A 22330-nucleotide genomic window follows, 5' to 3' on the forward strand; every position below is an offset into this window, starting at 1 on the left:
AAGTGTTGTCTTTTGTTTGTTTTTAGTCTTCCTCGACATTTTCTGCCTTTTACTGTCCCCATCCCAACTCTTTTGAGACGTGTTGTTTTTACATATTCATGAATATCCCCCAAAACAAACAAAAAATCCAGTTGAAAACCAGTTGAAAATTCCAGTAGAAAACCAGTAGGAAAAACCATTTGGAAACCAGTTGAAATGTGAACTGGTTTTTACTGGTTTTTACCTGGAAATTGGAACACGTCTACTGGTAGGGTAGCTGGTTTTCTACTGGTTTTCTCCAAACAGCTACTGGTTTTCTACTGGAATTTTCAACTGGTTTTCAACTGGATGTTCTGAAATGGTCTCTACTGGTTTTCTCCAACCAGCCACTGTTTTTTTTAACTGGAATTTTCAACTGGTTTTCAACTGGATGCTCAATGGGTTATTAATTTAAATAACTAGTCAGCCTTGCTCAAGCATAGAGGCAGTGAAAATGTTAACAAAAAGTGGCAGTAAGAATTTTGCTTTACCCAAGTTATTGTCACTTATGCAAATTCAATCTCATTATGCAATATCAATTAATAACGACCTCATGCAGACACATACCACACAGATACAGCTTATTTTAAATCGAAAGTCAGTTTATTTAATATGCAATTAAAATGCAAATCAATATCCCAGTAGGTATTAAGGGCAAAAAAAACACATATAGGAAACACACATGACTTCTAACTTAAAATTAAATGATCCTGCCTGAATATTCCAAATTTTGGTTTGGGAGCAGGGCGAATCTGATGGTCTGACAAGGCTGAAGCTAACTTAAAATGACAATAACCTGAAAACACAACACTGACATTCTTACAAACTCAGGCAGCCTCTAACTGAAATGTAAATGAATATAAAAACACTGCCATCCATAGAAGCTGTGTGTATGTGTGTGTGTGTGCTACTGGCACTCTCCTTGGTTGTGTGGAGAGTCAGGGCAGGGCTCAATATCTCCCTCAGTCAACGTGTCCTCATGGGAGAAGGTGGCAACCAGAGTGACACTAAGGGAAGTGGGAAAAAAAAAAGTTTTGATATGTGGGCTGTCAGATTCTTTTAACACATTTGAAACACATACCACGGAAAACAAAATAATACACAACATTAACATAACTATGGATCTGATTAACATAATATTTGACAAACATTTTGTACAGATTTATCATATTTTACTGACCTCTAGCAGCTCTAGACAGCTTCCATTCAGCAGCAAAGAGTCCCTGACCATCTTCTCTGAAAAGCAGAATAATCACATAGAACATGACTGCATCTCTGATGAACACTGTGAGATACACTGATTGTTATAAGTTGAACTAAAATTGTGCATACACACAGTTAATACTAATTTGAATTTCATAAACAGATTCCCATCATAATTCACTGTGCCTGCATATAATCTGGTGCACATGAGCGTGAGCTACTTCACTGGCCTGAGCCCACTTATATTCTTGTGACACACCAAATTTCAAGTCTTATTACAGTATGTATTAATGGTGCATGTGGGCCAACTGTAATAAACATTTCAAATGATCTCGCAGGCCGAATAAAAGGACTCAGCCAGTTTTAGTTTGACATCCCTGGTGTAAATGTATGAATGTTTGCTCACTTTTAAAAAACGTTGGTCTTTCTCAGCATTTTCCGACACGGTCAATGTCACTAGACAACTTCCGTCCAGCAGCAATCCTGGCCATCTTCTCAGCTGAAAAACAAAATAAAACACACAACATACAGCTCTGATTAACACTGTGAGATACACAGATTGTTTTATCTTTGACACATTAATTTTGTGTAGATTTGTAACATTTTACTCACCTCTACCAACTCTATCTGGCTCCCATCTATCAGCAAGGAGTCCTGGCCATCTTCTTTGCTGCGAAAGAGAGAATAACACACAACATAAACACTATGGTCTCAGGATAAAATATGAAACTTAAACAAATAGATTTTTGACATTTAAAAATACATAGGCTACATTTTGTGTAAATTCATTCAATTCAAGTTTGCTCACCTTCAGAAACCGACTAGTTCCACTTATTTTCAGACATGGGGGTTGCGTACAGTAACAAGACAGCTCCACCCAGCAACAGGGTCTCTGGATATCTTCTCAACTGCAAAGCAAAATATAACACAACATAAACATTAGGCTATTCATCTCTGATAAACAGTGTGAAACAGACTGACATTTGAAACACACATACAACTTTTAAACTTAAACCCACCCAGTAGCCTCCCTCACTTGACTTCTGTCTTTTGATTTATCTTAGAGATGTACACACAATAATGGAAGCGTACCTATGTTCCCCGGGTCCTATGTTCCCCGGGTCTTATGTTCCCTTGTCTTTGTATGGGAATGGGGAACATAGGACCCTTTTTTCTAAAAAAAAAAAAAAGGCTTCTATGTTCTCCGCATCATGTTTCCGAGTTTTCAAATTGTGCCCTTTCCAAAACCATCCCTAAACATAACCTGTCAATGCAATATTTCTGAGTTGTAAATTTGTGCCCTGACCAAAACTATCCCTAAACTTAACCTGTCAGAGGTGCAACAACAACCTGAGCTTTGCCATGCGGCAGCAGTCTACTTGGAAGCAGCGGGGATTAGGACCCTATGTTCCCCGGTAGAGGGGAACATGGGACCTGGGGAACATAGGACCCGGGGAACATAGGGATGACCCCCACAATAATATAGAAGGGTTGCCAACTTTTCCAAAAACCTTGGAGTGAGATTTCAGCGGGTCAGCAAATATTTTTGGGCGGGGGGGTCTGGGGGTCCTCCCCCAGAAAATTTTGTATTTCTTAGATGCAATTTCATGCATTTTAATCAATTAGGCGTCCGGCTTGATGCTGTGCCAGGCGCCGGACAAGGCATTGAAAAGACGGACGGTCCGGCCTAAAGACGGACGTCTGGCCACCCTAGGTTCACGACACACATCTCAGAAGTTGTCCCACAGTACAGATAAATATATATCTGTGTAGATATGATGTAGACACATGTATACATTTTATGAATATGCAATAGTGTAGAGTGTGGGGCCTTCCTCTAGAATTTTGTGCATTTCTTAAATGCAATTTCTTCCATTCTAGTCGATTTTAGGGTGACTAGTTAGACATGTAAAATCCTAAATCCACATCTCATTCATAACCTACATCCTCAGCTGCCCTTCAAAAGACAATGTTGTTTAACAGAGAGAAACTAGTCTAGGCTGGTTCAACAAATTTCAAGGCAAAGGTGAGATGGTATATGAAGATTTTTTATTTTTTTTTCCATGCCAGTCATAGATCAATTCATATATTCAATTAATAACTTAATATATACAATATAATATATTACACAGTTAGAGACAGACAGACACACACCACCCAGAAGATATCAGTGTGTGCATATTTAATCATCACATCGTAAAGAACCGTTATAGCGGGTTGTAGCAGACTTTGAGTCTTTCACTATCTGAGCCGGGGGCTCATACTTGTAGCACGGCTCTAGGTCGTTCATTTTTATGCGCATAATGGAAGAGAGGGTACCATCGAGTGAAAGCCTATTTCTTGTGTCGGTCTTGTTAAGACCAACAACAGAGAAGACGCGTTCAGCGTCAGCGTTGGAATGTGGCATACAAAGGATTAGTTTGGCAACCTTTGCCAATCTTGGAAATCGGAGGGTTCCACTTATCTGGCTCTTGATGGTACTAAGATGGCCCCAGATCCTATCCATCCGATGATACTCCGAATCCTCACTCTCTCTCACAACGGCGCTTCTCCAGATTGCCTCAGGGATGTCGGTCTTCTCCAGCATCTGGTACTCCAGGTACTCATTGCTTAAACGGTCCTGTTCCCTAGGGCCCTCACATGGTAGGAGATGGTTGAACCTACATAGAACAGAACAGAATGGAATAGAATAGAACAGAACAGAGCGCCTTGATGATTATGTAAGTACAAATAGACTATACATAAACATTGTGCAAATCCCACTGGAGTGATAGACACATGACAGTAACAGATTTGAGATTAAATTGGCTAGCAGTCATAGAGATGACTTCAGCAATACTAGAGCAAATAAGAATGAACAGATTAACTGACTTGATAGGATAGTGCAAATATGACAGTTCATAGAAAACATGGCATTAACAGTACAAAGATGACAGTTTTCAGTGCTCAGACAATTCATCCTCCGATATAATAACAACAAATAAATACCTCTCCATACTCCATTCCGCATTGAACTTGGTGCTGTATTTCGCTGCCCCTGTTCTGGCCCTTTTCTTTGCCCTGTCATCCTGATTAATAGTCTACATAAACAAATAGCATCCTCATTTCACATCAGTTATACACAACACAAGTAGCCAATTACTGGAGGTGAACATTGAAACATTGAGAAAGTAAAAGGCTAAGCGCAGCACCGGCACTGCCAATACACAACTCTGCAGAATATAGCCAGGTGCAACATCTTTGAAAAAAATATTTTAAATAAGTGTACCTCTGTGTTAGTCTCTCCTTCCTCAGTCTCATCTCCACCATGTCCAACTTCCATTCTGCAGCTGGCTGTTGCCTCTACCTAAGAGTGAGGATCAAGATAATATATGATGAGATAAAACTTTGTCTGTTACACATGACACAGAAAATTGTCTTTTGGTGTGGTTCCAGTCATTTTCACAGACATTAAACAAACATGACAAAACAAAACATCGTTATGAGACAAGAGAATACATTTAGAGGTGCTCCGATCACCATTTTTTGGGTCCGATCACCGATACCGATCACCAAAAATCTTTATCTGCCGATTACCGATCATTGCCGATCACAAAAATGATTTCCTATTTTTTTAATAGCCTATTAATTATCCTTATTGAATACCATTTCTGCCCATAAACCAATCAATCTTAATTTGCACATGTCTATTATTAGGCTATTATTATTATTATTATTATTATTATTATTATTATTATTATTATCTTTCAGACTAGTGTTGGTAATACAGTCTACAGTATTAATCAATGTATAAGTTATTGCATAGAATAACTAAACTATTTAAGATTGAATTGAAACTGAAACATTACATCAAATAGTCTTCCACATACGAGAAAAAAACAACCTGTCGCTTTAAATGAGCAGCCTCGTGAGGAGAGCCCCTCCCCTCTCTGTCACCGTCCACAGTTGCAGTGCTCCACTACCGTTCTGAATCTCTCTCTCAAGTTTTAACCACATATGTCGCCGTTTGGTGTTTCAGCGACTATCAAACTAATCGACTGACTGCCAATTACAACTTTGAAAACAATAATTGACATGTTTGTGCTGACAACGTGAAGTTGTCGCGTGCTGACCAAGGCAACTACACAGGTTATAACGTAACATGGCTCACTGGCGAGTACTCAATCGCAAATTACATTGTCACTCAGGTAAACGGCGCATGGATCGGAAAATCAGATCATTGTTGATGCAGATATGGTTATGAATGGTGGAAATGAAGGGGGGAATGGCGAAAAGTTATAGACAAGCAAAGATGCCTTCTTTTGGTGCAGTTGCAGCTGTGCAGAGCCAGCGCCTACATGCAGCGCCAGGTGTAAAGGCAAATGGTTGCGTGAGGAATTTAATATCTCTCGATCGGTTTTTTGATCGGCATGTTTTTCCGATCACCAATCAGGCTATTTTTGGCCGGTCATGATCGGCAGCCGAGCAATCGGAGCACCTCTAAATACATTAATTACACACACATTCACCACGGCAGGCACAGTTGCCAATAATACACACACAATTGAGAAAGACAATAAACTCTACCTCCTGATTAAAACGCTGCTCCTCTTCCCGCTGTTTGTCCGGCAGCGGCGCCCTTCTAAAATAATTCAGCAAACTCATCTGGAGAAGGCAAACGTTCATTTTCAGATAATATGTTATGTTTTGCCCGGAATAAATTATAATACCACTAACCACACACCGATTCATACGAGTTTTACAAAGGCATCACATCACCGCAGAATGGCTGGCTAGCTAGTCAGCCTCCGTCTTGTGTTAGTTAGCTATTTGGCTTTGACAACAACGTATTGGTGGTCCAGGACAGAATAAAGTAGTGAATTACACGATTATGAATTAATCCCACTTCGTTATTCGGACATACAAACTATATATTGCCAGGAAGAGCTGAACCCCCCGCCTCCCCTTTTGCTTTTAACAGTCCGTTCTGGTGTGTTCCTCGGCAGTTTGTTAGCAACTTTCCTTGTCGCAGTGCAAGTAGTAGGTAACCAACTAGCTACTAAATTGCTAACTAGTTTAGCAAGGGAGCGCATCTACTGACTGAACAACACACATTCGCTTTGGTTTCTCGAACTAGCGTCTCAAAATGAATCATCACAACCAATTCCTCTCTGGTGGCGTCTATTATGTAGTTATTTGTTCAACTATAATGATGACAAACGTTGAAGTTGACCTTACCTTACTGATTTCGCGGCTCCTCAGAAGTGTCAAATTCTGTCCATCCACTCAGACTGAACTGGCCGCGCTCACTTGAATCGAATGGCACGCGCCATATGTTGTTACAATGAATCTAATGCGTGTGCCATAGAGGATGGGTTACCAATCAGATTTCGCCTTGACAGACCGACGTCAATGACCAGCCGTTTCTCCTAATCAACAATCAGAGAGGGCTTAGACACTCTGCTGTAGTCCAATCATGAGTTTAAGCATTCGGAAATTATAGAACGACAGTGAAAAAAATCAACACAGAAAGAAAAAAATATCTAGCGTGAGATTTCTTTGTTAAGTGTGAGAACGTGACACTAAGTCTGAAAGAGTGAGTGTCACGGCAGATGCGTGAGTTCTCAAAAATAAGTGTGAAAAACCTGTTACGCAACTTCCTCAGTCCCACTCATACAGATGTAGGCTATATGCATAACGCTAACCGTTAGCATAATGCTAACGGCATTAGTAATTAGTAGACTGCTGGTGTTAACTTCAGATGCCACTGATGTAACTCGAACAGGACATGTTATACACTTCAAAACGAGGTTACATTTATAATAGAGTCAATTTCTAACAAGAAATTAAGCTCCCAACGAACTGAACATAGCTGTGAAGTGGCAGTGGGACCTACCATAACTGAGTGCAGTAGGCCTATGCGAAGTCATTTCAAATCACGAATAGCAACCATAAACATTACAACGGTTTTACTATCCCCTGTCAATTACGTATTGAAATTATGAAAAAAATGACACGATGGGACTAAAACAATGAACTTACCTTACATAGGGCTATAATTTCACCGACTTCTTGTCAGTTGAAATTTGAAACGATCTTTCACGGCCATCAGAGCAGTCTCGTGAGCCAATGAAATGGGTTACTGGCTGGGTTAACATTATGGGTTAAAATTACCCAAAACTACCCAACCCGTACCTAACCCAGCGTTTTGGGTTACGGAAATAACCCAGCATTTTTCTGAATGCATATTGGAAATAACTTGTGCATTCAGTCTAGAAATACAGGTTGGAAGTACAAAGTGCACAAGAAAGTTCTATTAATATAAAATAATTGGTTTTCAAATGAGTCCAAGGGAACTAGGTCCTGTAGGCCTAAATAAAAAAAAATGTTGTTGCTAAACATTTCTGATTAATTCAGTTTAAATAGCCTAGGCCAGGTTGAATGAATAATATCAGTATTATCATTATAATATCACCATGCCAATTTAGAAATAGGCCCATGTATGTTTCAAACTAGATATCATAAAATCTACATCCAAAACACATATTGTATTTACAGATAAAATGTGGGTTTACAGTGTTGACAAATGCCATTTAAGGACTTTCTTGCAGCCAATGATAAATGGAAATAAATGACACACCACAGACATTGTGCAGTAATTTGAAAGGCTATTGTTTTGACAGACACGCTGTACCCATTAGCCCATACTGGCTGCGTTGTAATCCATTTGAAACGACACCAGTTACAGATGCAATGGTATCCAAAATCCAAATTCAACACACACCAGTTAAACTCAACCGAACTGGTGAGGAGTCTTAATCCAATAGCTCTAATGGTTCTACTGGTTGTCAGAATGGTATTCTAACTGGACCTAGGAGTCATAATCCAGTAGCTCTAATGGTTCTACTGGATCTCTAATGGTTCTACTGGTTGTCAAATGGTATTCTAACTGGACCTAGGAGTCATAATCCAGTAGCTCTAATGGTTCTACTGGATCTCTAATGGTTCTACTGGTTGTCAAATGGTATTCTAACTGGACCTACCAGTAGAAATGTTCGAAACCAGTTCAAACCAATAGAGACCAGTTCGGACCAGTTCACACCAGTAGAATTCCCATTAGACTTTCAACTGGATTTTACACTAGGGTTTTGGTCAGTTTCGATGGCTGATATGTTTCTTTGTGCTGTTCTCCATCTAAACGCACTTTTTTTTCATTTCCCGCCTATTTTAGGTGTGTGATTAAATGTCTAGGCCTATATCTCCTTCATACATCAAGATGGTCAAATCCAACCACTTCTATTTGGTACAGGTAGCCCCTGGGCAAGCCTACCAATTCTCAAAGCTCTCAGAGCTTCTGGTAATTTTCTGCATGATTCTTTATACATTTAACTCCCATAAGGAGAAGTCATATTTTTTGCTGCCTTTTCTGTTTGGAGGTGCACATGGAAATGTGTAAAATGTGTAGGCTTAGTATTAAAATCATGTTGGCCAAGAATCATTTTCATGTAGGCCTATGGGACACCTAGAGGGTTTTCTTTTGTTCTACCTCCGGTAGGGGTGTCTCAAAATGTTGAGGCCATCGTCACTAGCCTATAGGCAGAGATTTTTTTTAAGAAGGGAATCTAAACTCTCTCTGCTAGGTCGGTGAGTGGGATCGTCCGAGGAGATCATAGAAATATTGTATTAGGCCTAATTCTATCAGAGAGTTTGTGGTTTAAAGAATCTCTGGTTCTATGCGAGGAGATCAGCTGGAAAACTGACGTCGATTAATGATGACGTAGTAGTTGTGTGCAGAAGCGCAAAGATGGCTGCTGCGGCTTGGCTGCATGGCTCCACCAGTATGCGGCTGACCGAGGGGTTGGTGTCAGTTTTGAAAGAAGAACGACCAGAGTATTTACCCTCGTTGTTGGCAAATTATCGTGAGCATGGCGTGGTTGCGACACAGGTAAAGTACCCCACAAATGTTATTCATGGTCCCGTTTAAACCTTACGAGGCGTATCAAAGCTATGGTAGCACATTCTTTGTAACAGCTAAGTAAGTTAGCAGGAACGGGTCCCGTTTGCATTGTCTGGCTGTTCTGGGATGCTGCTAGAGTTAAATTTGTTTTTGTCCAAATATTCCGGATATATTTCTTGTATCGTAGTGTCATTTGCCCTACACGTCTCGATCTGTCATCACAGCTGTTAGATGTATGTTGTTAGCCTTGTGTTAGCCTTAGCTACCCTATAGTTCACCAAAACAAGTTGTATATCGCCATTATATATGTAAACAGAACCATTCAGCTTTATAAACAAATGTTTTGCCATGCAATTCTATCAGCCAGTTGTGTGAGCAGGCATTACTGTCATTCATGGAGACAGACACTCACGGTGTATGGTACATGCATGCTTACAGAGTGTTGGAGCAGTTGGTGGTCTTGTTGGACTGAGCAATGCACGTCTGGGCTCAAGCAAAACCCGGTGAGTCAAGTATTCTTCCAAAAGGCTTAAGCTTATTTGTCGTAAATTCATAATCATGCCGTAGTTACACACCTCTTAGTAACCGTAGCATTACCCCGTAATATGCAGTGGTTACTTCCAGGTTGGTTATGTGTGTGTATTGACCAGTCTTGGTTTGATAGGTTTGAAGGACTGTGTCTCCTGTCAGTGTTGGTAAAAGATGGCTCCAGTGAACTATTCCAGCAGCATTGCTTGTCCTGGCTCCGGTCTCTACAACAGGTCATTCAGGTAAGTTTGGATATGCATTATTATATTGTTATCATAAGGGCTCTACACTTTATTACAGACCATGTAAACGTAATGCTGTACCTGTACAATGACAATAAAGATTCATTCATTCATTCATTCATGTGCGTAATGGTGACTTGCAAGTCAAGTTTATGCAGATGCGTCGTCTTTTCTGGGAAACACACAGCTGGGTCCTAGAACACATTAAGATGGCAGAGCAATATAGATTTTGGTGTTTCACCTAACCAGGCCAACAATAGTACATTAGCCTATGAAGATAAGTGAAACACTGATGAAGGCACCATCAGTGGCGCAAACGATAACACGGCATGTAAACATGCAGAGGTACAATGCATGTTTGCATGCATCCTGCCCTTACACATTGTATAATGTTAACCAGATGATTGTACTCAGGGAGTCCTGTTCTAATGTAATTTGCACAGTTACCAATGTGTCAACAAAAGGTGTGAATGGGCCTTTTTTCTTCCTCTCTCTTGATGCTGTCTACGGTCTTCCTTCTGTACAATTGGCCTATACTACAGCAATACAAACACTTGTCAGTGTGTGATGGCAGAATAGGTACAAGGAAGTACACTAGGACAGACTGTAGTACATGAATAATGTGTAATTTTCAACAGGGTGTTGAATTGCAATGCAGTCGATGTGGTGACTGTGTAATGCATTGATTTTTCCTTTCTCTCTACTCCACTCCAGTCGCAGGCCCCCCTGCCCTCAGTGCAGCTGGCTGTGCAGGTGCTGCAGGATGTGTTGCAGTACTCCTCCCAGATCCCTGAGCTGGCCCGCGAGATTGGCCTCAACTCCATCCTGGGCATCCTCACCTCTCTGCTCAGCCTCAAGGCAGAGGTATGGCTGGCTGGCTGGCTGTTAACCTTGTCTACTTTCACATTACACGTTTGATGTATACAGGTCAATGACATTTTAGTAGTAGCGCACGTCAGGAGGATGGTGCCACCACAGTTAATGCCACTTTTGTATGGATGCATTCATTAGTGAATTATCTGAGAAGCATATTCATTGCCGTACATTAATGACCAATTACTAATTAATTTATGGGCATTAGCTATGGTTATACGTACCACCTGACTACCCAGGCTCCCCCCTCCTAATTACGGTAAATTAAGCTGAGACGTTCTATTGGGACTAAGAAAATGTTTGGTTTAAACTTTGGCTCAGCCTTTCCTGCCCTCGACCAGTAGCAAACCAAGGGAGGTGGGTCAACCATGCCGTTTGAGAGTGTTAGTTATGCTCTTGGTCAGACCAAGTCTTGAAGAGATTTGAAAGTCAATGATAATCAGGCTACCACCTGACTGCCATCGATCTCTCAGTTCGATCTCTCACCTATATCATAACGTGGGGCATTCTTAAGTATGGAAAATAATCGAATCACATGGCATCAAATAATAGGATATTGAATCGCATCGTCATGGAGGCTGTGATTTACACCTCTAGTAGTTAGTTCCCGTCATCAAACATACACTAGTGATGATGATACTCTTGTCACATGTGTAAATGAAGTTATGATTGTGTGAGATTTTTCAGTTGTATTGTATAGTTTTTACAATGGTTATATTTTTAAAAATATTTCAAATGATGCACTAGATATGTGGCAGCGTACTTGATGTGAAGCATTTGTGCTGATGAGGATCATGCTATGATGAATGTGCTGCTGTTGTAGTACCTACAGCACGGGTGGGGTCCTCTTGCTGTGTAATGCACATGCAAAATATGCTGACGGAGTGCCAAGTGTAATCATTCTGCGTACATAATGATGTGCAGAAAGGGAAAAATGTTTCCTGCCCCCCTTCACATTTTGGAATAGTATTGACATGAGTATAACCAAATGCTCCAAAGCTAGTGAAATCAAGCATATCCAAGCATTAGGATATTTTAGACACATTGGAAAAGATGGCATGACCTATAAAATCTGCCACACATCCTAACTGTACCTAACTCTTGTGATGCCATTTTCAATTTGGTCAGGGATATTTAATCTTTCTATGTTTAATGTTTTACCTACCACATGGTTCTATGAAAAAAATCTACAAACAAGCTATAGAAATGCAATATTATACACGCAACATTTATTTTTTTCTTCTTTTTTGCACAAATTTAAGTGTTGAAACATTTGCCTTTGGAAGTGTGCTTTTCTTACAGTACTTTGAATGTGTCAACATACCATGTGCAGTCTTGCCATATAGTGTGTTATGTGGTACATTTTGTTTGAATAATTAGGCAGGAACTGCCATCGCTCTCTCAGTTCTGGGCACCAACACATTTGCATTTGCGTGCTGGAAATACAGCCTGGTTTTCTGTGATGTGCTGTTTACAAAGGGCATATTCAAATGTGTGTGTTTTCCTCTTGCAGTGCCACCTGATCGCCATGGAGGGCATGATGGCGTGCATGACTTACTACCCACGTGCCTGTGGCTCTTTGAGGGTGAGTGATTGGGAGGAAGCCTGGCACCATTACAGGTGGTCTCTGTGAAAAATAATACACTTGTCGCTTGGAAAAAGTCTGCTCTACTTTTCTGTTTTCTTATTTCAATAGGAAAAGCTGGGCGCCTATTTCCTATCGAAAATGGATTCGGATAATCCCAAAGTGCAAGAGGTTCGTTGGTTGTTTTGTATTTATTTCAGTTCTACAGTGATGCCAAACAAGATTCATTCATTTTACAATCCAGTGACTCATTATTCCAAATGGTTTTAACCCATACAATACAACCAGATGACCATTCAGCCAGGCAATCGCTTGGTTGAATTGGATAGGTTAAATTAGGTTATTTGGAATGTGTTGGATAGTAACTAATAAATGCAGTTTGCTCAAGGTATTGTAAATCTTCTGAGTTCATTTGGGCTTTGCCATCGCCATCTGCTCTGTCGTCCTGAAGGTGGCATGTGAATGTTACGGTCGCCTGCCCTGCCTCGGTGGAGTGCTGGACAGAGGGGGAGGGGGCCGCAGGGCTGAGAGCTGGACCAATCAGACGCACTGCCTACTTGCCTCAGCCAATAGCATGCTTGCACAACTGTATCAGGGTTCAGAGACTGGTAAGAATGCTTTGTGTTCTCTTGAAGGTTTCCGTTCCATATAAAAAGACTGAACCGTCGACTATTAAAGCACGTGCTTGTGACATTTGCAAATCTTCTCAATGGTGTTTTGGCTCAAAAGAAACAGTCAGATTACAGACATGAAAAGATGTCAAGAAAGCCAAGTGATAAAGACATGCAGCAAATGTGGAAAGAGTGTGACAGAGTATGACAGTAGTGCTACACAAAGTATGAAGTCTAGTAGTGAACAACAGGTCAAAACCGTAACGTGAACCAATTTGCTTGATCATGTATTCCTTTTTCCAGAAGGAGTGGTGCAATATGAGGGCCCTGGCCTGGAGTTGCCCTTCCTGCCTCTGGATGACATCGATCCCCTTTTGATACTGCAGCTCAGACATCGCTACAGGGCCTTGTGTCTGGCTCTCAAACACACACTCAGGTACCTACTACTACAGCATAGGTGGGGAACCTTTGGCCCGGGGGCCGTTTAGGGGCCTTGAGGCCGTGTTATCCGACCCCTGATATAATTTTAATATTATGCAGTTGTGATACCTGTTATGATCCAGTTATGACACCTTTTTAGTCAAGGTGAGCAGGGAGTTGGCCAGTATAGTGTTTTTGTAAAGCGATTTTAGAATGTGTAGATTCACAATACATCATCCTTATGTTTCCAAAATTTATCTATAAATCTGAAATTAGTCAAGGTGTTTGTCAAGGTGGGTGCATTATGTGTGAAGTGCTGGGGGAAACCCTTTACTACTAAATGTTAGCTATTTATGTTGTCATGTTTACTGGATGTCTAAGTTCATTCGTTAGTGTGGTCACGTGCGTGAGAAGTTCTTATTCGTGTGTGTTTAGTTAAACTGCACATTGGAGACTGGTCAAACGCAATTTCAAACTTCTGTGCTAACCCTGTTGCATAGATTTTTGACAATAAAGTACACTTGACTTGACTTGACTTGTTTTGCAGTGTGGACCCAGGCTCACATGTTCGCTTACCTGTTCAACACGTTCTCAACTTTGTGTGTCGTGCCTTGGCGGTCAGCAGCAAAAACATTGTGAGTGTCTTTTGTCATTGTTTACAGTCGTAGTACTGGAGTTGATTTGTTACTAAAAATAACTAACACCCGGGGAGGTATTCTATAAGCGTGTGTGTGTGTGTGGTGTGTGTGTGTGTGTTGGCGGGGGAGATGCCACTTGTACCCCTGAATAGGCTTTAGACCAGCATAACTTTTGCATTTATGTAGAAAACACATTATTGCTACTTTAATATTGCTTGGGGTGCTGTATTGTTTCTCTGTAATTATTGGTCCTCCCAAATAAAGTAATCAAATGTGTTAACTTTTCAGAACCTTACCGGTGATGGCTGCCTAAAGCTGTTGGTGTTGCCATCGATACATAGTGACACATTGGAGGTCCTTTCTACGTTAATCAGAGTGTAAGTAACACCATGAAACGAGAGATGTCAGTTTTATACTGTAATTGTTGGTTATTGAGGAGACAAAGTTGCTTGTGAAAAGATTTGGAAGCATGGGATGCCGCCACTGTAAAATCACACAGATGGCGTGATAAAGCAAGTAGCATATGCCATATACGTCACTGTTACTTCCTCCTCCAGATATTTATGTTATGTAATTCAAATGTCTTAAAATTTAATTTCAGATTTTGTAGGTTAATTTTCCTTTTCTGTATTTGTATGTATGTAAATGACAGTGTTGGAAGCGGCTTGTCGCAGTACAGCAGCGTGCTAACCAGGCTGTTTGCTCAGTCGTTATCTGCATGGACTCCACTGCCAGAAGCCAGCATCGGACAGCAGAGAGCATATAGGTAATAACATGTAAAATATGTACACATTTGAATGTGCACACACCGATACTGCTGTATTTTTGGTGGGAAGATGGCACAAACGGTTACTTGTCTGTTGTGAAACACCACAAAACATCCCTTATGAAAAACACATACCCTGTGCCATTTTGTCTGACTTCCTGACACCAGCAACAACCACTTCCACTGTGGATTCAAATATCGACTATTGGCGACCCTGACTATGGTCAAGCCATTTTTATAAACTTGTATTGCAATGGGTATTCTTTCCACTACATTGACATCAAGATGAGTCCTTTTTAGTCAGTGATGTAAAGGAACACGGTGTGTTATTTTCTCATAGTAACGGTTCATTCTTATTTTTTCTCAGTACTGTGCGTGTATGTCTCTACCGCACTCTTGAGTTGTGGGTGCGAGTAGGAGGAGCCTCTGCAGCTGTCCTGCAGGGAAGCTCCACCCACTCAGAGCTGCTGTTCAACCATCTGACGGGGGACATCACGCCCACGGCGGACGCCATGAAGGTGAGTGGCCAGCAAAGACAATAGAGAGAAGCCAGTTCACTGACGTCATAAGTAACGTCAAAAAGCACCAAGACACTTTATTTTTTTATTACTTGATTGTTAGACATTACTTGATTGTTAGAGTGGGTCTTTAAATGTTACAAGTTCTACCTCAATTTGATAATGTTAAAGGAATGTTTATTTTTAACTTGAGACCTGGAATATTTGTCATTTTTTTTTAACCTTTTTTAACCCATATCAGCCCCAAATATCGGGTATCGGAAATCTGGTATCGGCCAAGGGTGATGGAAAAAAAAAATCTGCATCGCTTCGGCCATTAAAAAAACCTGTATCGGTCGACCTTAGTCATAAGAGCGTAGTGTGGCATGGCCATCCTCTTTTGACCTGCGCCGGGACTCGCAGCAGCCGCTCGCACCCACAATGCAATTCAAGTACCGGACATCCGGAGTTGACATGGGACACATACTGACAGTCTGCCGGCACCACCTGTTTACAATTCAAGTCTATTTTGTCCCGCTCGTTAAAATCCACCGTTAGATCTACCTGATGGGATTGGTTTCTACATACAGTGCGGAGGCGAGCGAAATAGTTGAATCTGGAAGTGTTAAGCAATGTTGTGTGTACAAATGGGATATTTTCAAAACCAGGAGATTTCAAAACTCTGTCTATGTGTAAACGAGAGGCCAAAACTGTTTTCAAAAACTGTTTTCAAACATATGTGGAAATACTTCTAATATGGATGTTTCTGTTTTTTAATCCTAGCTCAAAGTGGGGCCCTCAGCAGGATCTGACATGGTTGCCCCGTCCAAACCTGGCCCCAGACGCACGAAGGGCCTAGGCCTGGGAGATAACGGCACCATGGCAACACAGAGAAAAGGAGACTCACTAGCCAATCAAGACACCTGCCTGTCCGCTATAAGAGGTTTGCTTCCTGCCATGTCAATTACAAAAATTATTCAGAACAGAAGCATGCTGTGACGCATGATCACAAGACATTCTGACTGATTTAATCTTTGCTGTGTCTCTTTTGCAGTTCTGAGACATATTATTCTGAACAGCGGGACTCTTCTAAAAGATGAAATGCACAAGGTTTGTTGGATCATATGTCATGTAAATTACGTTTGCTGATTTTGCCTCTGTGGGTGAAGGGCCACAATAGATTTACTAAAAGAATGGCAAACATACAGGACATTTTAAGACTCGAGGCCTAATTTACCCGCAGTGTGACTAGTTTGTATCTGATATCATAAAGTAGGGCTGGGTCATATGACAATATTATGTGGTCATCGTGATAGGGCATGATAGACACTTATCTTTCTCCTATATTGTTTCTATCGCCATAAACTAATTTACTATGTATTTGTGGTATATCGTAATATATATCGTTATCATGATATTAAGTAGTCCATATCGTGATAAATGGGTTTCTTTTTCCCATATCGCCCAGCACTATCATAAGGTGGGTTAGACTTGTGATGAGGGCTCATCTCATGTTTTGCTCTTATTCCAAATAATTTCCAGAAGCTGCATGACCTGGTGGTCCCCCTGTGCGTTCGGCTGCAGCAGCAGCAGCAGTTGTGTGACGCGGAGATGAGTGGTCAGTATGGGAGTCCTGCTCCGCGACGCGAGCTCTACCGCCTTCTCTTGGCTCTGCTGCTGGTGCCCTGTCCACGCCTGCCACCCCCACTCTCCTGTGCCGTCTCACTGTTCAGCCACGGACGCCACGACCGGAGTTTAAAGGTCTATTCACATCTCAACATGCATTGTGTCTACAGGGTTAAACTCTTCAGACACGTCCCGTTATAAATGTGCCGTTGCGTTCCAACTGGGTCATTGCCATAGTGGTATTGCGGGTACTACTAACTGTGCACTGTCATAATTTGGTCGTGCTGTGGTATTGCACTATTAGTAGTCTGCTCACTGACTATTACAGTGTTCCACTGGCAGACAGGTGTGCATTATGAGGCTACTGAGTGATGCATTTTCAAACATCACAATAATGGCTGCAAGCACTAGTTGGCCAATATTTGCCACAGTGATTGCTGAACACAAGGAAAGGAACTGTGCACAACTGATTGTGTTTCACACATCATACATTTAAACATCACGGTCTAATCACTCGTTCAATGCATTCTTACCTAACATTACAACATTGTTTGCCAAGCAAGCATTACCACAACATTTTGCAGTAAAGAGAACTTCATGTCCGGATATGCAGTAACTAGGATACAGAGGTACTGAACTAGTCCATATAGGTTTTCTTGTTATTTTGTGAAATTTAATTCAATGACAACCCGTCATTGAATTTGAATTTGAAGATTGTAAGCTTGTAAGACGTAACCTCCTAAAACCACAGAACCACAGTAACATACTTTTCTGTGTTCCACTTTTGAAAATATTTGTTTTTTGTAGTTACTGCTTTTTTGATACATTTTTCCCCAAAACGGGACAAAGTTTGACCAGATGTTTTTGGCACAAGAGAAAGGAGGTATTATGAAACCCATTTCCGGTCTGAGCTCAATTTCGACCAGATATGCAGTTACTGTGTTCCTGTTTGGTACGACAGTATAGAGAGCTAATGGTGTTTCACATGTGTATGTAAAACCTAACCACTTGTTTTTTTCCATATTTGTTTCATTGCAGGTGTCCTCCTTCTGTGCTGAGGCCATGACCATTTGCAACTGCTTGCTTCACCCCCGTGCACCCTCCATCTCCCTCCCCCTGCCCCCTCTCACCCTCAAACCTGCCACCGCTGCCTCTGTCCTCCCACCCAGCCAGAATGCCGTGCTGTCCCTCCCCAACCTCCTCGCCGGCCCTTCCCCAGGCGCCGGCTTCCCCCCTCGTCACCCTCTCTCACTGGGGCCCGTCACCCTCCTGGGCTCCCTGGAGAACCACCTGTCCCTCGGCGCTCAGGTGCTGCCGCCCTCAGCCATGCCCGGCGGCACTCCAGGGGACCTCCTGCTGTCCCCCTCCCAGACGGCGGACCTGGCGGGCCTGGGGGTGCCTGAGCCCCCCGAGGCCCAACGCCACATCTTCATCCGCTATGACAAAGAGGAGCCTGACGATGTCGAGATCTCCCTGGAGAGCGACTCGGACGACAGCGTGGTGATCGTGCCGCCGGGCATGCTCTCGCAACAAGAGGGCCAAGACGCATCGTCCAATACTCAGGCTGCCACGCCTGTCGCTAACCCAATCACCGCCCCTCCTGCCCAAACTGGTGCCACAGCAGCTGGCCCGTGCCCTCCCACAACGACTCCCACCGTGTCTGTGGCCGAGGCGGTCACGTCTGCTGCAGAGGCTGTGATGACCAGCGGCGAGCTGCCCACCCCCACCGCATCTCTTCCCCACCAGGTCCTCCCCGCCACGCCCAGCACCAGCAGCTCATTCCCGGGGGGCAGCCAGACCGCTCCCCTGGGGCCTCTGGTGCCCCCTCTGGGCCCCTCCTCCTCCTCCTCCGCCACCACCACCCCTTTGGCACCTCCTCCACCGCTGCCCCTGGGTGAGTCGTCGCTACCGAGCGCCCAGCTCCAGCAGATGCTGATGCAGCCCACGCCGTCACCGTCCCAGTTGGGACTCTCCTTACAGGTGCAGATGCACAACCACATGAGCCAGATGGCCGTCGGCCGACCGCCGCAGCCACCACCGAGCATGGGCGGCGAAGACGAGAACATCATCAACATCAACAGCACGGACGAGGAGGAGGAGGAGGACGAGGAGATGGAGGACGAGGACGAGTTGGGCGAGGAGGAGGAGGAAGGCCTGGATGAGGAAGAGGAGGAGGAGGAAGGTAGCGACTACCCCGAGGACGAGGAGTTCTACGAGGGCTACGAGGAGTACGACGAGGAGGAGGAGGGAGAGGAGCTGGAGGACGAAGAGGAGGAAGGGGTGGACGACATTCCTCCGTTGGAGGGCGAGAGCGAGCACGAGCATGAGCTGGGCGGCATGATGGACAGGGAGGAAGGCGAGATCATCCGGCCCGAAGACGAAGAGGAGAGGGGCATGATGCAGCTGTACGGCCCGCTGAACAGAGAGCAGAGGCTACACGCCGAAGGGGTCGACCATCCCGAGGAGCTCAAGAGCGGCTGTGAAGAGGAAGAGGACCCGGACGGGGACGTTAAGACGGACGACAGCAGCCTGTTGGAGGAGAAGGACAAGAGCATGGAAGCGAGCGAGGACAACCTGATGTCGTCTTCTTCCTCTGCGGTTCAAAGAGACAGGGAACGGGCCATGGGCGGAGGAGGAGAAATGGTGGAGGCCCAGGTTGAGGGACCTAGTGGATCGGAGATGGGTCCCCAGAGTATGGGAGCGTGGGAGCAGAAAGAAGCCTTACAGGAGGCTGTGTCCTCTCTGGCTGCAGCTGCGGCAGCAGCAACAGCAGGTGGGTTCAAGTGTATTTAGCCATTTCAACAGCATAAAAGTACAGTTGCTAGGATTGAATTTTGATGTGCCTACAAAAATTCACCAATACAACTAGACAAAACAAGACTGGGTGTGTGTGTGCAAATAACAGGGAATGACTCATACCAAAACATTGAAAAGTGCAATGAAAAAGTTGAATTAGGCACACTGAGGAAGGCAGAACGCTGAAACGCATCTGTGAATAAAGAAACCTATGCATGGTGCAACCTTTTCTCATTTTTCATTGTTACAGGGTTGGACCAGAGCGAAGGGCCCGGAGCTTCAGAGGCCAGGGAGATCCCGCAGCCCCGACCTGAGCAGGAGGAGCCTGTGGCAGGCTGCAGTGACGCCAGCATTCCCACTGAGAAGGACGCCCGGTTGCAAAGTATGGAAGGGCCACCCAAACCAGAAACGGAAGGTGAGGAGAAGAAGGAGGGGGGAGAAGAGGCATCCAAAGGAGGCCTGAAGAGGAAGCTGGAGGAGATGGAGGAAGGAGAACTCGTGGAGCAGAGCGGCGAGAAGAAAAAGGTGGGTTCGAGGAGGATGGTCAAGATTTAGGGTTGACAACCGATTAATTCAATATCTCGTAATGCAAGCATAATTCAAAAGAAATGTTCTCATCTGCAATCGGGACTTTGAAGGAGGAAGCGTCACCCAAAAGTTGTTGTGGCTAGGCTTATACATGTTGTGTACATAACACTGTCCATACCTAAGCCTAATGCTATGGTACACTGTATATACACAATAACCCAGGGTTGGCAAATACTTCAGGTAATGTACAGCAAATAATGTCACGTACTGTGTATACTTTGTTAAACTGTAGCTAATGGGGCCAGTAAAATAGTGACCATTATCTTTGTTTGTGATATCTGTCTACAGCTGGATGATGAGGCCATGGCGTCGATGCTGGCCGACTTTGTAGACTGCCCACCAGACGAGGAGGAGAAAGCCCGCGTTGCCGCCGCCGCCGCTGCTGCTGCTGCTGCTGCCGCCGCCGCCGCCGCTACCGCAGCCGCTACTGCTGACGCTTCCCCGTCCGACTCCTAGGTCTTTTAGGCTGATTCGGGTATTTTTCTAAGGACAAGGCTAAGTGATAAATCTGGCTAACTTTACTAACAGGAAGTGGTAAACCTGCTAATAGATAGTCATTTAGCTAAGAAAATGAGGACTCCAGACTCTTCAATAAGATTTATCTCTACCTCCAGGTTTATTTAACCTGGTTTACTACCTAGCCAGGTTCTTGGGATACTCCACAGGATCTCAACGACAGAGACTTTACTATTCTCCTCTCTTTACAGCTCGGCATCTGGTAGAAACAGATAATTCTTTTATTTCATTCGTCAGAGGTGCTGGGCAGAATTATGGTGCCATGGTTGTGGTGAGTTAATGGGTCATCTTCACGTTTGCTGTCTTGCCATCAAAGTAATGACTCTTCAATGTTTTTATGAGCGAAGGGGTATATTGCAATGATGAGTCTTTTTCTCAATTTGTTTTCACTACCATGGAGGGAAAATTTACCCATAAGGAAGGAGGGAGGGGGTGGGGGGGTACACTGGTCTTGTGTGCGAGGTTATCAAGAGGCACGGGGCAGGGAGTTTACATACAGAGGTGCTCATGGCTATTTCTAAAGGGATGGAGAAGATGCAAAATGAACATTTGTTCTTTACAGTCAGTACCCTGCATGCACTCAAGAAACTTTGTAATATTTTTCCAGCTCTTTCAATATTCTATTTTGACATTTTTTATCATTGTTTTGTCTTGTCATTATTATTATTATTATTTTTATTATGTTACACAAAATAAACGTTGCGGGCTCATGACGAAATGGTTGTCAATGGTTATTAATGAATAGTTATGATTTTTTTTTTTTGTCTCTTCAGTCTGGACTTGCTACATTTCTCTCATACATTTCTCAACACTGATGCAACATTTACAGGAGGTTGGTGATGCTTTGTGCTGAGACTTTTCCAAGTCAAGGAAGTCTTTGTGGTATGAGCCACAGTATCCAAGGTTATGTCTGCTTACCACCAAGAAGGATGAACCACATCCGACAGGATTAACTGTGGACGCAAGAGGAAGCTGTCTGAAAAGGATATTTGGGTGACAAGCCGTGTGTATTGACCCTGTGGAGCTCTCAATGGACCGTTTTGGTTGGAAATAAGAGTTGAGTTGCACATTTAATTTTACCATGATTTGGACAGCTGTGGTTTTGTGTTTTTTGGATACAGTCCAGGTTAGCACCCAAACATCCCTTACAGAGATTTCGGGTAGCTTCCTCTTGCATCCACAGTTAATCCTGTTGGACATGGTTCATCCTTCTTGGTGGTATGCAGACATTACCTGGATACCGTGAGTGCTTTGCAATATGCGACCTCGCCTCCTCCACTTCCTTCTCTCCTCGTACCAGGAAGTAAAATGTCATGATGACATCACTGACAACAGCATTATATTTCAATATCTTGCAAAAGCTCAATTGTAGAGTCTTTTTCTCATTTGCAATTGGGATGGTGAATGAACAACAGTCCCTCAAAAGTTGTTGTGGCTAGGCTGACAGCTGGGAAACTTAATCGTTTTCTCCACGGAGGAGGGGCCAG

The 22330-nt window shown here is 43.3% G+C and overlaps 1 protein-coding gene and 1 long non-coding RNA gene across 2 annotated transcripts; one reads left to right on the forward strand and one right to left on the reverse strand.

Annotated features, from left to right (window-relative positions):
- Positions 1–936: 936 nt before the first annotated feature.
- Positions 937–7275, reverse strand: LOC134437653 (uncharacterized). Its single transcript, XR_010032459.1, has 6 exons — positions 7243–7275; positions 2030–2129; positions 1834–1891; positions 1628–1720; positions 1199–1254; positions 937–1025 (listed from the first exon to the last, which is right to left on the reverse strand). It is a non-coding gene; the product is annotated as an uncharacterized LOC134437653 (long non-coding RNA).
- Positions 7276–8842: 1567 nt separating this feature from the next.
- On the forward strand, positions 8843–21561 carry pelp1 (proline, glutamate and leucine rich protein 1). The gene is made up of 18 exons (XM_063187466.1): positions 8843–9145; positions 9596–9660; positions 9822–9927; positions 10642–10791; positions 12314–12385; positions 12497–12556; positions 12837–12993; positions 13300–13432; positions 13964–14051; positions 14343–14431; positions 14707–14820; positions 15188–15338; positions 16101–16260; positions 16372–16427; positions 16860–17078; positions 17982–19716; positions 19990–20264; positions 20616–21561. The coding sequence occupies exons 1-18, from the start codon at positions 9005–9007 to the stop codon at positions 20781–20783; spliced, it is 3939 nt and encodes a 1312-aa protein (XP_063043536.1). The 5' UTR covers positions 8843–9004; the 3' UTR covers positions 20784–21561.
- The last annotated feature ends 769 nt before the right edge of the window (positions 21562–22330 follow it).

Source organism: Engraulis encrasicolus, chromosome 21 (assembly GCF_034702125.1).
Source record: "Engraulis encrasicolus isolate BLACKSEA-1 chromosome 21, IST_EnEncr_1.0, whole genome shotgun sequence".
Taxonomy (NCBI): domain Eukaryota; kingdom Metazoa; phylum Chordata; class Actinopteri; order Clupeiformes; family Engraulidae; genus Engraulis; species Engraulis encrasicolus.

Coding starts and splice junctions, on each gene's coding strand:
- pelp1 (XM_063187466.1), top strand. CDS start 9,005: ATGGCTGCTGCGGCTTGGCTGCATGGCTCCACCAGTATGCGGCTGACC. Junction 12,994..13,299: donor GTATCAGGGTTCAGAGACTG/GTAAGAATGCTT, acceptor TCCTTTTTCCAG/AAGGAGTGGTGCAATATGAG. Junction 16,428..16,859: donor TAAAAGATGAAATGCACAAG/GTTTGTTGGATC, acceptor AATAATTTCCAG/AAGCTGCATGACCTGGTGGT.